Source organism: Panicum virgatum, chromosome 4K, assembly GCF_016808335.1.
Source record: "Panicum virgatum strain AP13 chromosome 4K, P.virgatum_v5, whole genome shotgun sequence".
Lineage (NCBI taxonomy): Eukaryota > Viridiplantae > Streptophyta > Magnoliopsida > Poales > Poaceae > Panicum > Panicum virgatum.
In genome coordinates, this window is record NC_053139.1 from 41,176,209 (window position 1) to 41,189,844 (window position 13,636).

The window sequence follows — 13,636 nt, forward strand, 5'->3', positions numbered from 1 at the left end:
GAGAAGGTCCGGGTGAAAGAGTGGTTGTGGGGTGAGAAGGCGGCAACAAATAAGGGGGGTCGCAACTGCCCGTTCCAAGAAGGCCCCCGGTATTACGGGAGGGGATCCATCCTGCTGCTCACCGCTCCGGTTTACATGCCGCCCGAATCGCAGCCGCAGCCAGAGCGGGGGGTCTATTCATCGCGCGCGCGAGGCGCGACCAACGCGTCGCAGAAGAGGAAGCACGGTCGCTGCAAGTGGGCCCGTGACTGTTTTTCTTCTCCAGCGAGATCCGATGACCGGAGGCGGAGGCGGCCGAAGGCGGCGGCGGCCGGAGGCGGAGACGGAGGCCGCCAGACGGAGGCGGAGGTGGCCGGAGACGGAGACGGAGGCCGCAATGCGGAGGCGGCCGAAGGCGCGGCGGGGGATCGGCATCTGCGAGTGGATCGATTCCACTTGCGCGCGCGGTGAATAGACCCCCCAAGCCAGAGGCGCTTCCTTTATTTCTTCTTTATATTATATATAGGCAGACAAAACAATACTTATACATAGTATTTGCTAATTAACTTTCATCATATATGGGAACGACCGATTAGTTTCTATATGCATGCGAAGGTCGTCGTGTCAAGGCTATCAGCAGAGTGGCATCGTAGCCATGCTACTCAACTAGTGAAGGATCAAGTAGTACCTTTCAAAAAAACAAAGTAAATCAAGCAGTAAAGCGATATGGGTCGAAAAAAAAACTAGTAAATAGAGGGTACCCTTAACAAATTAAAGGCCATGATGGAAAAAAAAGAAAAAAGAAAAAGAAACGGCCTTGGTTGACCATGTTGATGGTAAGCTAGCTGGAGGTTAGACCGTTAGAGAGTTCCATGACCTTGTGAAGCAGCATATTCCATTGGGTTACAAAATGTAGCCAAGGGCGGCGGCAGCTGCTGCTACTATACCAGTAGAAGGGCAAAGGATGGCACGGCCAAGTGGCCTTGACTCTTTCACCCCTTCCTTTTGCTTTGCCTCTTCTAGCATTCGGCAATGCCTTTTTCATGTAGAGCGTCCCTACCTCGCTGTTTAATATAACCAGCAGCACTCCTAATGGTCCTATTTTTCAAAAATAAAAAATAAATTAAGGAGAGAGAAATTGGTCAATCTAGAGTTGAGAAAGAAGGCAAGAGACTATTCTAGGGTAATGGTTTTTTGAATTTGCTATGAGGTTAAGCAAGGAATTTACCACGTAAAAAAAGCAAGGAATCAAGGATAGTTAATACAATTAGTTGCTAATAGATATTAATTTTTACAAACAATGTTATATGGAAAGCATTTTTGTCCTTTGTTAATATCCTGTTGAGCGATGATTATTCAAGATGTAGAAGAATAATCAGTAGAAACTATTGTTTCCGAAATTTTTTTGGTTAACTATATAAAAGAAGGCCGCCCACATTGAGAATAAAGTAACAAAAAAATAATATCACTCCATAGAATGTCCCATTTAACATACGATGGTTGTACGAGCACACAACTTTACCACTAAGGCATACTCATATGGTCAGGCAGCCAAGATTCATGGATTAGTCTTATGTCCACAATAATCCCACTCCACAGAGTGAAATGCCTCCACTTGGTACATGTACACTTACAGAACAGATGATGCATAAGCATCGCATAAAGTATCATTAATAATAAGCCTAGCAAAATGAATTTTACATATGTATACCAGATGGTAGTTTCCCTGGCATGGTTCTTAGTTCTTACTACATAAATGGTATGACTAAATACTCGGCGTAGAATAACTGCAAATCAATAAAAAAGCAGAGCATTAGACACAAACATCTCAACATAGTGCCACTTATTTTTTTTCATTAAATTTATATATAGCATATTGTAAAAATAAAACTTATGCACCTTCCAAATGAACATGTAAAATGGTGTGATGCATGTCTTATTTGCGATGTCAAATTGTCGTGCTCTGTGCCAAAGCACAAAAGCGAGCAAGCCATGGCCAAACACCTGAACAATTTTGTAGACCGATGAAGTCAAACAGAAAGACAAACCTTATACTTTTGTATTACAAAAAGCCTAGGATGTCACTTACAGTGGTAATCTTTTGATACAGATTTGGAGATGATGCTCCTACCAAAATTGCAGCTGTATATGCTGTCATGAGCATATTAATGCAGAGCCTATACACCTGAAGTATGATAAACAAAAAATAATTTTGCACAGTTTGTAGACCTTAGCTTTTTTAAGTTGAATAGGCATATTCTTACTTTCTGTTGACCTAACCGTACACTCAAAGATTGAATGCCGAAATCTCTATCTCCATCAACATCAGGGATATCCTAGACGTTCATAAATAAAGGGAGCAGAATTCATCACTGAATTTTGGTATTATATAACCATACAACATATCTTAGTTCCTGGATATCACAGGTCTTTTTTTTTGAGGGGGTGATATCACAGGTCATAATGGATATTTACCTTGAATAGAGCTATTACTGCAGAGAAACAACACATAAACAATGTTGCAAACACCACCGACCTTGTTGGCGCGAAGGGCCTCTTCAGAACATGTTGCTGCATCAGGCATAAAACCAAATGAACAAGGAAGCATTTATTTGCAGTTCAGTGGGCATATACGTCAATAATGCTAGTACCTGCATGTGTGTAAAGAATGCTAATTGAACCAATATAGCCCTCACAACAAGTATGCAGGATGCAGCGAGAAAGGGATGTCGCTTCCACCTGAGCAATGGAAGCTGAAAAGTAGCAAAAAAGAAATCAAACTGAAAGAATTGAAATGTGCATATATTATGAAACTACACCTTACGTAAGTATGAATTACTTACATCTATAGAGTAGGCACTTCCAAGAAGGAAGCTGACAAGCAAGGCACACATCAATGGAGCAGATTTGGATCTTATTCCAATGCTAATGCTCTGACAAATGGAAAAAAGTGAAAAATGTATATATGCATATTTTAGGCAGATTATAATAGATGGTTTATTCAATTTCTGTGTTGAGCTAATAGCATACCATGACCAAGAATGCCCCAACTAATGATACTCCAGTTGTCACTGAAAACTCTCCAGAAGCCAATGGGAGAGTTGGCTTATTGACCTTCAAAAAAACAAGCATATATAAGTTTTTCTGGATCATATATATGTTGAACAATATGATGTAGACTCATGAAAAATTACCTTGTCAATTTCAATGTCAAACAGCTGATTGAGCCCTACTACATAAATATTCATGCATACAGCGGAGGCTAAAGCCTGTGTACGAGCAGTCAGAAGTGTCAAGTGAAAACGGTATGTATAACTCAAAAAGAGAAGGCATATATGTGCTGTGAGTATAGCACTCATGATCGTATGATACCTCAAGAAATCCCAATAGAACTGTCACGCTTAAATCGTCTAGGCTCTTCATTGGTAGGAGGGACACTGAAGTAATGCCTAGTATCTGGTACATGGTCCACATATAAGAGGAAGAGTGAAATTGTGGAGTATATAATGCATGTACAGAATAGCAGCATCTGATTCAAATAAGAGGTGCTCTTTTTTCATCGAACAAAAATAAGAGATGCTCTCACAGTGCCAATGATTGTGTGGGGCCGACAAAACCAGTAGAAAGCTCTCAGTTTCTTCGTGACTTCTATGCCAATTTCCTCAAACTGATCGATATTGAAATTATGTTGAGGATGAGTAGCTGCATTGCATCTGAGTTTGAAGACTGAAGAATGTCTGCATTGTTTCTCTGTAGGTCTAGGACTAGCATCATGTATAGTGACATTTAGTATTTAACATATATGAACATGAATACGTACAGTAACACTGCCGTTTGGAATCAGAACAATAATATCCACAAGATGCTAACAAACCACATATTAAGGCATATCACTTGACGTTGCCTGTGGCCTGCTGAAGCTTCCACACATGATGGACCTGCAGTTTGTAGAACAAAAGATAAATGTTTAGCATGTTATACTTGTGGAAAATTTCTGAGCAAAATATTTAGCGGCTTGTGCGAGGGACCAATTTAATGTCAGTTTTGTTAAAAAACTTGCAGTGTCTGTTGGTGCATGTTGGATCGTTGATTAGGGATGCCAAATAGATATATAAATAGTTAAATCAGAATAGTGGACCAAATTTGAAAACAAGAAAGAATAGTGGAGCAAAGTTACATGTCTATCTGCATCTCATATCATATATCAATTCCTATTATTTTCCCCATTGCCCTATGATATATAACTCATTTAATACAGTGTTATCTTACCATCTTTTCAACTATCAAATTTATTAGTTTTACTCAAATCACATGGTAAATTTACGAGTATTACTTAAATTTAGGATTTTATTTAGGATGTTATGTTCTTCGCAAAATTTCTCAAGGGGACTGGGAATGAAAATTAACTCCAGCAGAATAGAAATGGGACCGGAAAGCCAGAGCCCGGGGGTCCCTTCGGTAACTCTCACTCTGATACCTGAAGAAATCAAGTGACCCCAAGTAAAAGGAACTTTTATTAAGCCGTAGTTTGGTTCATTGTCAATCCCCCGAAGAACTGAACATACTGTACCTGTCCATGAGAATTTTCTTGCTCCCAATCCGAATCGAGCCATCACGGTCGGCCAGTTCCTAGGATCTGCATCACAGCACGGAATTACCCATCACCACGCATCAATCTCAACTCTCAATCCACAGAACGTCGTACGCGCTGAGATTTTATCAGATCAAGCCGAGACCAACAGGACACGAGACGCATCGAAGTGAAAAGAAAAAGAAGAAAAGGAAACAAAAGAGTCGTCGAAACGACAGCTCGTTGCCTGTGGACAGCCGCAGCGCGTGACGATGCGCCGCCGGCGGCCGCACGGTCGCCACCTGCATCGATCGCCGCCGCCGTTCCTCGGCAGTAGAAGCGCCGCCGCAGGAGAGGAACGGAGGACTCGCCCGCCCACCCGCTCGCCCTTCTCCAGCCAATACGGCGGCGGCGGCGGCGGCGGAAGCGGAACACGGAAGTGCCGACGCGTTGGGTTGGCAGACAGGCAGGCTATTGATGAAGGGCACTACTGTGGGACCGACTGGCCGACTGGGAGTGGGACGACGACGAAGCCTCGAGCCAAGAGCCGGCTGGTGGCGGCGCGTCGCGAATCTGGGCGCACGCTCGCCTCGTGTTCGCACTTCGCAGCGCATGCAGCGCAACCAGGGCGTGCCAAGTGTCGGCAGCTAAGGTTTACCGAGGCGGCGGCGATACAAAGACGTGATTTGCCGCAATGTAAAAAAATTTCCCAAAGGTACACTGACGCTACAAAGACGTGATTTGCCGCAATGTAAAAAAATTTCCCAAAGGTACACTGACGCTTTAGATGGAACGATGGAATGCAATTCTCACTTCTCAAGGTGTCAAACAATTTTGCTTTTCCTTCTTTCCTCTCGCGAAAGAAAAGAGCCGAGGGGCACCGCCACCGCCGTTTGCGGTCCCGTTCCCTCGCCTCCGGCCTCGCTGCCGGTGGTGACGAGGAGCGGGGTCCGTCTCTTCAATAGATCGTCTGTCTTCGTAGAGTCTTAGTCGAGTCCACCTAGATTTAGGGTTTGCTCGCCGTCGATGTTCGGCAGTGGAGTTAGGTTTTGCCGGAGGAGTGTGGCTCCTCTGCGGCTTGCTTTTCCTGGCGACGCCGGCGATGCGGAAGGGACGGCGGCGCAGCGGAATAATTTCTCCCAGCCTCTTCCGTTCTCCGATGGCGATCTACTCCGACGTCAACAGAGAGGCTGAGGAGACCTGTCCAGGAGTCGAGGGCCGGCACATCGTCGTCTTCTTTAGGTGATGATGTTGTTGACCCTGTTAATCTTGAGGAAGATGATCTTTGGTGAAAATCTGGGCTTTGCTCGGGTTGCCGGTGGTGGAATCGAAGGATGCGTCGTGGGTATGGGAGTTGGCCGATGCGCCTGGAAGGCAGTGTACTCGGCTGATTCGCCTAGAAGTAAGCCCTCCTCTGCGGCCTCCACCTTGTGGAGATTGGCTCTGGTGCCTGACGACGATTGGGAAGCGGCTTCGGCGGCGGTGACGAACGGATCTCTGAAGGCTTCGAGGAAGATGAACAAGAGCTTTGGACTTCTTTATAATTTTCCTTTTCTTTAGGGTTCTGTTTGTGAAAGGGCCAGTGTAATGCGCTAAGATCAATACATTTTCCTTCTAAAAAAGGTGTCAAACAATTTTAAGTTTGATCAAATTTATACAAAATAGTATTAATATTTATGTTACAAAATAAGTATCGTTAGATTAATCACATAATATATTTTTTATACTAAATCTATCCGGAGATATAAATGTTGGTGAATTTTTTTATAAATTTGATCAACTTAAAATCGATTGACTCCTCCGAAAGCAAGCATTGTATTCTTTTTGGGACGGATGGATGTAGTAGGTTGCAGGTTACTTCCAATGCGTCGTGTCACATCACTCCCCGGTGCTGAAATTATGATCGTTGCATGTTGAAATTAGTGCTTGTGAGCAGAACTCCACCTTTGAACATTTCAGTTCATAAGAAAAATATCTGTCAATTGCATTTGTTACTCTTCAAGATTCATCTGCTAGGCTGGTATAACCGGTTAGCACTTTTTTTTAGACTCGACACTTGTATTAAGTCATCGAATAGGAGTTACAAACGCCATCCAGCGAATCAAAAAACCAAATTTGCCGGCCGATAGAGCTAGATAGCGAGCTTCTCGCCAGCACATGGGCATCTTGTTTTGCTTCTCTTTTTTCATGAACGAACTCCATCTCCTAGAATGCCGCTGCATCTTCTCTGATCTCCTTGATGATCTGGCCATAGGCTCCCTGATTAGCACTTGTTTTTTTTTTGAAAACCGGGTTATATTTCATTGATATAGAAGATTACAGTCATTGCTTACAAGAACACTCCACATAAAATAGAAATTACATCCAGATCCTTGTAGCACAAACCCAGCCGCCTTGACACCTTCACTGCTGGTCGCCGGAGCCGCCGCCCAACACCGCATCCCTAGAAAGAACCGCCGTTGAACTTGAGCCCTGAAGCCAAGCTCCAACTCGACGAAGGCACTTCCGAAGAAGTCACAAAGCTTTTCAAGAAACCAACCTTGGCAACAAATGGTACACCGAAAGCATTGATGCACACTATAATCGCTAAAAGCCCAAACAAGCAATCTCTCGCCGAGAAAACGGAGATCTGGCGCCTCAAGGATTGCATGCAACCCAGAAGCAGCCAGCAGCGAAGAACTCCAACCAGATCCGTGGTAGGAATAAACTAGCCTCACAAAGCAGACTTCACCGCCCACGCCGATAGCAACGCCAACATCCAAGCCGCTCTGGAGGGACAAAAACACCAGCTTCCTCCTCCCAGGACCGCCGCCGCACGACACCGGAATCGAAGACGAGGAACTGGTAGAAGACGTACCCCATCTTGACCGCAGGCTGCAGATCCTCGTCGGAGGTCACGGTCACCGGAGACCAAACTGAAGCCGCCGCCGCCGCCGCAGAAGAGAGGTACGGACATGAACTCCGAACCCGCGACCCCGATTCGGAGGAACCAAACCCTAACTCATAGAAACCTAATCTAATAAAGGTGGGTATGTACACCGGCCATCGATTCCACCGCTCCCCTCCACCTCCAGCGCCGGAGCAGCCGCCGGAGGCGAGGGGGAGCCAGCGGAATCGACGCCGGGACGCGAATTGCCCTTCTCAACTGTAGCAAAGGGAAGAAGAGCTGGCAGCCACTGGGGCGTCAGATTTCTCAAAGGCTGGCGATGTGATGGTCATCGGCCATCTTTGGAAGCCGGGGCGTTCAGTGCCAAGAAAGCATGTCGTTGATGTGCTACTCAAGACGGCGATTAAAGTTCTATCTCTTCGCCGGTAGGGGGATCGGCTCCAGGCCATGGATTCCGGTCGTCGGTGGCGAGGAACACCGGGAGAGTGGAGCTTGTGATGTGCCATGGTAAAGTTTGTGAATGCTATTGGGCCAAACAAAGCCCACAATCCTCTCTCTACCTGCGTGAGGCCTAAATGAACGGCCCGCTGCACCCAACGGCTCGCTGCTTATCCATCCTCGCCATCCGCCCGCAGCCTATCCAAAATCCGCAGACCACGAAGCGGCAGCGAGACAAGCCATGGCGCTGTCCCTCTCCCTCGCGCGCCCCGCGCCCCTCGCCGTCTCCGCGGGCGCCGGGGCCAGGAGGCTCCCCGCCGCCAGCCTCGCCTTCCCGCCCAAGTCCTTCTTCGGCGCGCCGCTGGCCGCCGTCGCCGCCTCCGTCGCGTCGCCGCTCCCGCGCAAGCCGGCCACCTCCTCCACCTCGCTCGCGGTCGTCGCGGCGGGGAAGAAGGGGTACAAGATGAAGACCCACAAGGTGCCCGCCTTGATTCCTTTCTAGCTCCTTCTTCTCGGACCCCGTGACGAGCCTCCGGGTCCTCTGGGAATTTTCGCTGAACCGGGTCCGTCTGCTGTGTCTCTCTCTCTTGTGTGTGTGTGTGTGTGTGTGTGTGTGTGTGTGTGTGTGTGTGTGTGTGTGTGTGTGTGTGTGTGTGTGTGTGTCGCGAAGGCGTCGGTGAAGCGGTTCCGGGTGACGGGGAGGGGCAAGATCGTGCGGCGGTGCGCCGGGAAGCAGCACCTGCTCGGCAAGAAGAACACCAAGCGCAAGAAGAGGCTTTCCAAGATGGTATGCTTCTGTTCCTCCTCTCTAGCGCAGACCAAATTTTTGTTCAGGTGCTCAAGTCGTATATGCGGTTTAGCTGCGAATTAGCGGATACAAATTACGGCTGACCCGTGTCGTTGAATTGGATGCTAATTTGGGCTGTCGATGTCACTGGCACAATATGCTCTCGCACTGTAATTGCTCGACAACTTTTATTGTGGTCATGTGCTCTCATAATTTGGGGTGCTTCATTTGCTAACATGGAGTTAGCTCATGCTCGGTGTCTCCTTAGGAGGATGAATCTGTTCGTGGATCCTCAGATGTAATCTTGGTATGTTGGCAAATTGATGGCATATCAAGCTTCCTCGGTCACATTGGTTTTGTGAAAAGGAGCGGTTTTTACCTGTACACGTGATAAATTACCACTTTTATTTTCGGACTGTTGAGCAATAAACATGCCATATTTTGAGAGGGGTATCTAGGGATGGCAGATTGGTCATTGGTGTATGTGTTGCGGGGGTGGGGGGAGGAGGTATTTTGTATATTACTGGATCATAAAATGAAATTAAAATTTGATAAATCAAGAAATTAACTCTACTAGACTTTGTATAATATTCGAAAGACAGGTGGAGGTTCAAGAGGTTATGGGTAATCGGGTATAAGCAGACATGAAATTTCTAATTTTGCTCCAATATACTTGGGGTGTACTGCCCTGATGCAAATTATTCAGGGCATCAGGTTCTTCCATTTTGGTGTTCTATTAATAATTTGCAAATGCATCAAGGATTTAAGGATCTTAGGACTTTGCTGCTGTAGAATTTGGCGGTGTCATTCCTTTGGATCCACAATTTTTCACTAGTCTGCACTTTAGTTAATGTGTGCTTTTATTAAGTGAAATGTGACACATTAGGGAGGTGCATTTTTGTTTTTGAGATTGTGAGTCCAGTTTTCCCAATCCTTCACCCCCTGATCTTAACAGTATACTGTGCCGCTCCGCACATACTTGGGAGTCGATGTTGGGCAATTTAGCGCCCATGGTGCTAGCCAAAGTTTCTTCTTTTGAGGCCAGAGAATATCATTAACCTCTTGCCATACAGTTGCCAGTCATATTGTTGTATTCTTGAAACTGTGGCAATTTCACTAGCCATCCTAACTCGACATTTTTTTCTGCAACATCATTTTACATGTCATCTAAGACAACACTGCTATATTTCTTGCAGGTCCAAGTAAACAAGAGTGACTATGACAATGTGACAGGCGCACTGCCCTACCTCAAAGTGAATAGGAAAGCAGACTGAGTTCTTCTTGGTCTTCAAAAGCCATTCTGTTTCATTCACCAACCTGTAATTTTGTGTATCTTCAGCTGTATTTCCTTTCGAATATGGAGGCCGTAATTCATTTCAACAAAGCATAAACTACTCTTCTTACCGCCAGAGTGCACTGCTAGCTGTAGTTGTTTTTGGTTGCAAATTTTTGAAAAGACTGGCACGTGGCACTTGAGCCATATCTTAGTAAGCTGGTGTGGATCTAAATAGTGTCCTGTTTTCAATTTCAAGCTGAAGGTGGTTTCATTTGTATTGGCTGCCAAAATGTGGGCACCTTTTCCGTTACCAGTTTGATAATTAAGTCGAACCAATTTGAAAAATGGCACTAGAACTGTCAGTGAAACAATTGCAAAGATAAAAAAGCAGCGTCAAATTTGTAAATAATACCCCATCACATTTTGGTGGATGCCAATGTTTTGAACATAGAATCTCTAAATTTCTAATGGATAGGCAACTTTGTGAGTTTATTATTGATGGTTGAAGATCCTTATATTTCCATTATTGTAGAAATTTAATTACTTTGTGTTAAAATGTAGTGTGGTCTTAACTCTTAAAGAGAAATATGAGGTGTAGACAATTTTACATCAAGTAGAATAGGACGAAGAGAGTAATAACTAATTTTAACTTTTCATGGTTTTCCAAATACAGCTTTGCTCATTGTTTCTCTAGCTATGTGACCTCACTCTTGTTTTGATATTTATTAATTAAGCTTTGATAAATAGCATATTCAAGAATAAGATTGGTACATTTCAATATCTAGTAATGTTTTCATCAATTACTTTTGGAGGAAAATAAGAGAGAAGGGAGGGGCCCTGTTCATTATAGAGAAATTGAGCTCCATGCTGGAGGAGGACAGCTCGTTCTATTAATTCTATATAGGCAGATTTTCTGCTCAGTGAAAATAAGACTGAATCATAAACATCCACTTTGGAGTAGTAGCAAGATATAAATGTGCTACATATTCTCACACTCACAATAATTTAATTTCATGATTGGTATTGGAGTATCCACTGTGGCTAGATATTTCACACTGTGATGTTGAAGCCGGAATATTGAAATATTCCTTTATCTAAAAATGTTTGGTCTTAAAGTAGACTTTATCGAACACACTACTGTAGTAATCCCAACAACATTTCCTTTGATGGTAAATTAAATTTAACATGCTTCTTCATCTCCATTGCCGAAGTTCATAAAATCGTGTACCTGTATGATTTCAAGCTGATAATGACGTGTCATATTTCCATTATTTGCGCAAATGCAGATAAACCTTGCATTATACATGTAACACCACTATGATAATGGCGTGCCTCGCCGCGCAGGAATCCAACAGGAACAAGTTATATGCAGCATGTTGCCGCAGCCAACATGCCGATGGGAACAGGTAGATGTCGGGGAGTTATCACGAGTTCATGAACCGGACCACCCTATCCTCGATAGAGTAGGGTGCCCATTATAAGGCCCACCCGGAGGAGGTGGGCTTCTGTCAATTCTTGAGTGCGTGTGCTATTTGTTGGCTATATATAACCTTGGTGTTATAGTTTGTAGTCAAATGAGTTGAAATGTATAAGAATATAATTCATACTATATGTGGTCTGTTAAATGGCCCTACTATATGTAGGGCTTGTCTAGTGTTTATTATGGTCCTAGAAATGCACTCTACCATTCTTCCTTTCCATTTAATTTTTAAATCTATTGGTTAAGTGGCATGTGTGCTATTAAAGCTTAACTCATTCATTTGTTGAGTCTGTTCAAAGATTTTGTCTTGGATAGACCTCCATTCACTAAATATGGGTCTGTCTTAGAAAACTTTCATATACTGTAATTATATATCTAAACCTTTGAATACTTTTTGTCTTGTGTTTCCACAGGTTAGATCGCTTGCGTAAGCGAGCCTTAGAAAAGGAATTATTTTTCTTGCTTCCAAACTTCAACCTCCATGTTGTCTACAAGGTGCGTCAAATCTCTCCTAACCTAGAAATTATTTTGGATTCGAATTAGCTTGTTCGAGTTTAAATTGCTATCTGTTTCCATCATTTTGGATACTAAAGTTTAAATCTCTCCTTTATGCACTTGTCTGTTCTCTGCGATTTATTTTGGTTTGTGGCTGGACTGTACAGAGAGACGGACAATTGTATCTCTTGGCCACAGAGGAAGATATGCGGGTTAAATATCCCGATATTATGCGGACAAGTGTATATGTTTTTGTATCAAATTTATTATTTTATGTTTACTCTCTCATGTCACGTTAATATGTAAATCTATTTTTTATTCAATTTTTTAATTAGAGTTCTTTAACACCTATATTAATATTAATATATTACTGTGTTATAGGCGTGTTGTGTCGTTTAAGGAATTTACATCATACTATACGATGTTCAAAATCTATCACTTTAAAGGGCAAGAATTTCTATCAACTTCATAACTAGGCAGATTAATGGGCGAATAATATTTGGTGTTCATATTTCATGTTCACATGTCCGGTTACTCATGGAATGAAAAATTCAAGGAGGACACGATGGTTGAGTTGGAGTTGATTGATGGTTCTTCCATCGGTGCAATTCCCATCTTACAACACGAGAAGACACTTACACTCTTTATGTGGCTATCCTACCATGTATGACATCACCAAACTACATGGCAACATTGTCATCTCCTACATGGCAAGGGGAGGAGAGCACCTCTATTTATAGGACTCCATGGCTCATATAGTTTTGCCATGTGTTCATCTTCTACACACTTCTTACAAAATATCTAACTCTAGAATTTTTCTCATGCTTATCTAACCATACAAATATTAGTTTTTAGAGTATTTCACATTTTTACCATGAACCATGATAACCATGGTTCATGCATACTCTCTAATCTTCTAAAAGCTTCTCATAAGTATGCATTACTCTTCATATCTGCAATGTCTTGGTTTGGTTTGATTTCAACATTTTAGCTGATCATTTCATTCAGTTTGCCTTATGCTGTAGTTGAAATGTTTATCTTTGATCAGTGATCACTATGCTCAAGGCAATTTCCTTGCTTTAGGAAGCCTACCTCCATTAGCATGTCATGTAGAGGAGCATTTGCCACTTAAAAGAATGACCCTCGTTAGTCTACTGTTTCAGTCATTTTTAATGCCAGCCATTTTGTTTTTTTATAAAACAATGATACTTGGATGGTGCCAAAGTGTCTCTTTTTAAATGGCAAGTCATCATATAAAATGTTGCAGTGGGAAAACTGAGAAGCCTGCAAATGTTCATCACATACAATGCTTGGATGGTGCCCGTTCTATCATCTGTTGACACTGACGAGGATAGCATTGACGGCCACATTTCATCTCTCAACTGTGATTTCTATGATGATGCTTCCGTAGTTCAACAAAAATGATCAGAATTAATTCTAACATTGCTGAACTAATATAGTACAATGCATCTGATGTACATTCCATAAATTTGTCTGAACTGATACAGTACAATGCACATGACGTACCTTCCATCACACTCGAGTGGTATTAGTTGAGCATATCGAGAGCATGGAGTTCGTGCTTTCCTAGTTACTAAATCATTTCCAGTATATTCTCTAACTGGCGACAAGTAAATCATTTCACAGGAGTACTTTTTTCAAAAAAAAAATATTTGGAAAGAAATCTATAAATTCCATTATTAAACTTTTATATAGAGATTGCA

The 13,636-nt window shown here is 43.2% G+C and overlaps 2 protein-coding genes across 2 annotated transcripts; one reads left to right on the top strand and one right to left on the bottom strand.

Annotated features, from left to right (window-relative positions):
* Positions 1 to 1,727: 1,727 nt before the first annotated feature.
* LOC120702243 (homogentisate geranylgeranyltransferase-like) lies at positions 1,728 to 7,411 on the bottom strand. The gene is made up of 12 exons (XM_039985965.1): positions 7,306 to 7,411; positions 3,566 to 3,681; positions 3,352 to 3,435; positions 3,174 to 3,248; positions 3,010 to 3,093; positions 2,823 to 2,912; positions 2,631 to 2,732; positions 2,455 to 2,550; positions 2,244 to 2,315; positions 2,069 to 2,164; positions 1,879 to 1,983; positions 1,728 to 1,766 (listed from the first exon to the last, which is right to left on the bottom strand). Exons 1-12 carry the CDS (start codon positions 7,409 to 7,411, stop codon positions 1,728 to 1,730), a joined length of 1,065 nt encoding a protein of 354 aa, XP_039841899.1.
* Positions 7,412 to 8,040: 629 nt separating this feature from the next.
* On the top strand, positions 8,041 to 10,192 carry LOC120704086 (50S ribosomal protein L35, chloroplastic-like). Its single transcript, XM_039988340.1, has 3 exons — positions 8,041 to 8,352; positions 8,545 to 8,661; positions 9,858 to 10,192. Exons 1-3 carry the CDS (start codon positions 8,116 to 8,118, stop codon positions 9,933 to 9,935), a joined length of 432 nt encoding a protein of 143 aa, XP_039844274.1. The 5' UTR covers positions 8,041 to 8,115; the 3' UTR covers positions 9,936 to 10,192.
* The last annotated feature ends 3,444 nt before the right edge of the window (positions 10,193 to 13,636 follow it).

What these genes read in the sequence shown, in the direction of transcription:
- LOC120704086 (XM_039988340.1), top strand. Translation starts at nt 8,116, where the DNA reads ATGGCGCTGTCCCTCTCCCTCGCGCGCCCCGCGCCCCTCGCCGTCTCC. An exon ending in ACAAGATGAAGACCCACAAG is followed by an intron (nt 8,353 to 8,544) that starts GTGCCCGCCTTG and finishes TGTGTCGCGAAG; the next exon opens with GCGTCGGTGAAGCGGTTCCG. An exon ending in AGAAGAGGCTTTCCAAGATG is followed by an intron (nt 8,662 to 9,857) that starts GTATGCTTCTGT and finishes TATTTCTTGCAG; the next exon opens with GTCCAAGTAAACAAGAGTGA.
- LOC120702243 (XM_039985965.1), bottom strand. Translation starts at nt 7,411, where the DNA reads ATGGGGTACGTCTTCTACCAGTTCCTCGTCTTCGATTCCGGTGTCGTG. An exon ending in TTCTATTGGGATTTCTTGAG is followed by an intron (nt 3,249 to 3,351) that starts GTATCATACGAT and finishes GCTCGTACACAG; the next exon opens with GCTTTAGCCTCCGCTGTATG. An exon ending in TGTATCAAAAGATTACCACT is followed by an intron (nt 1,984 to 2,068) that starts GTAAGTGACATC and finishes AAAATTGTTCAG; the next exon opens with GTGTTTGGCCATGGCTTGCT.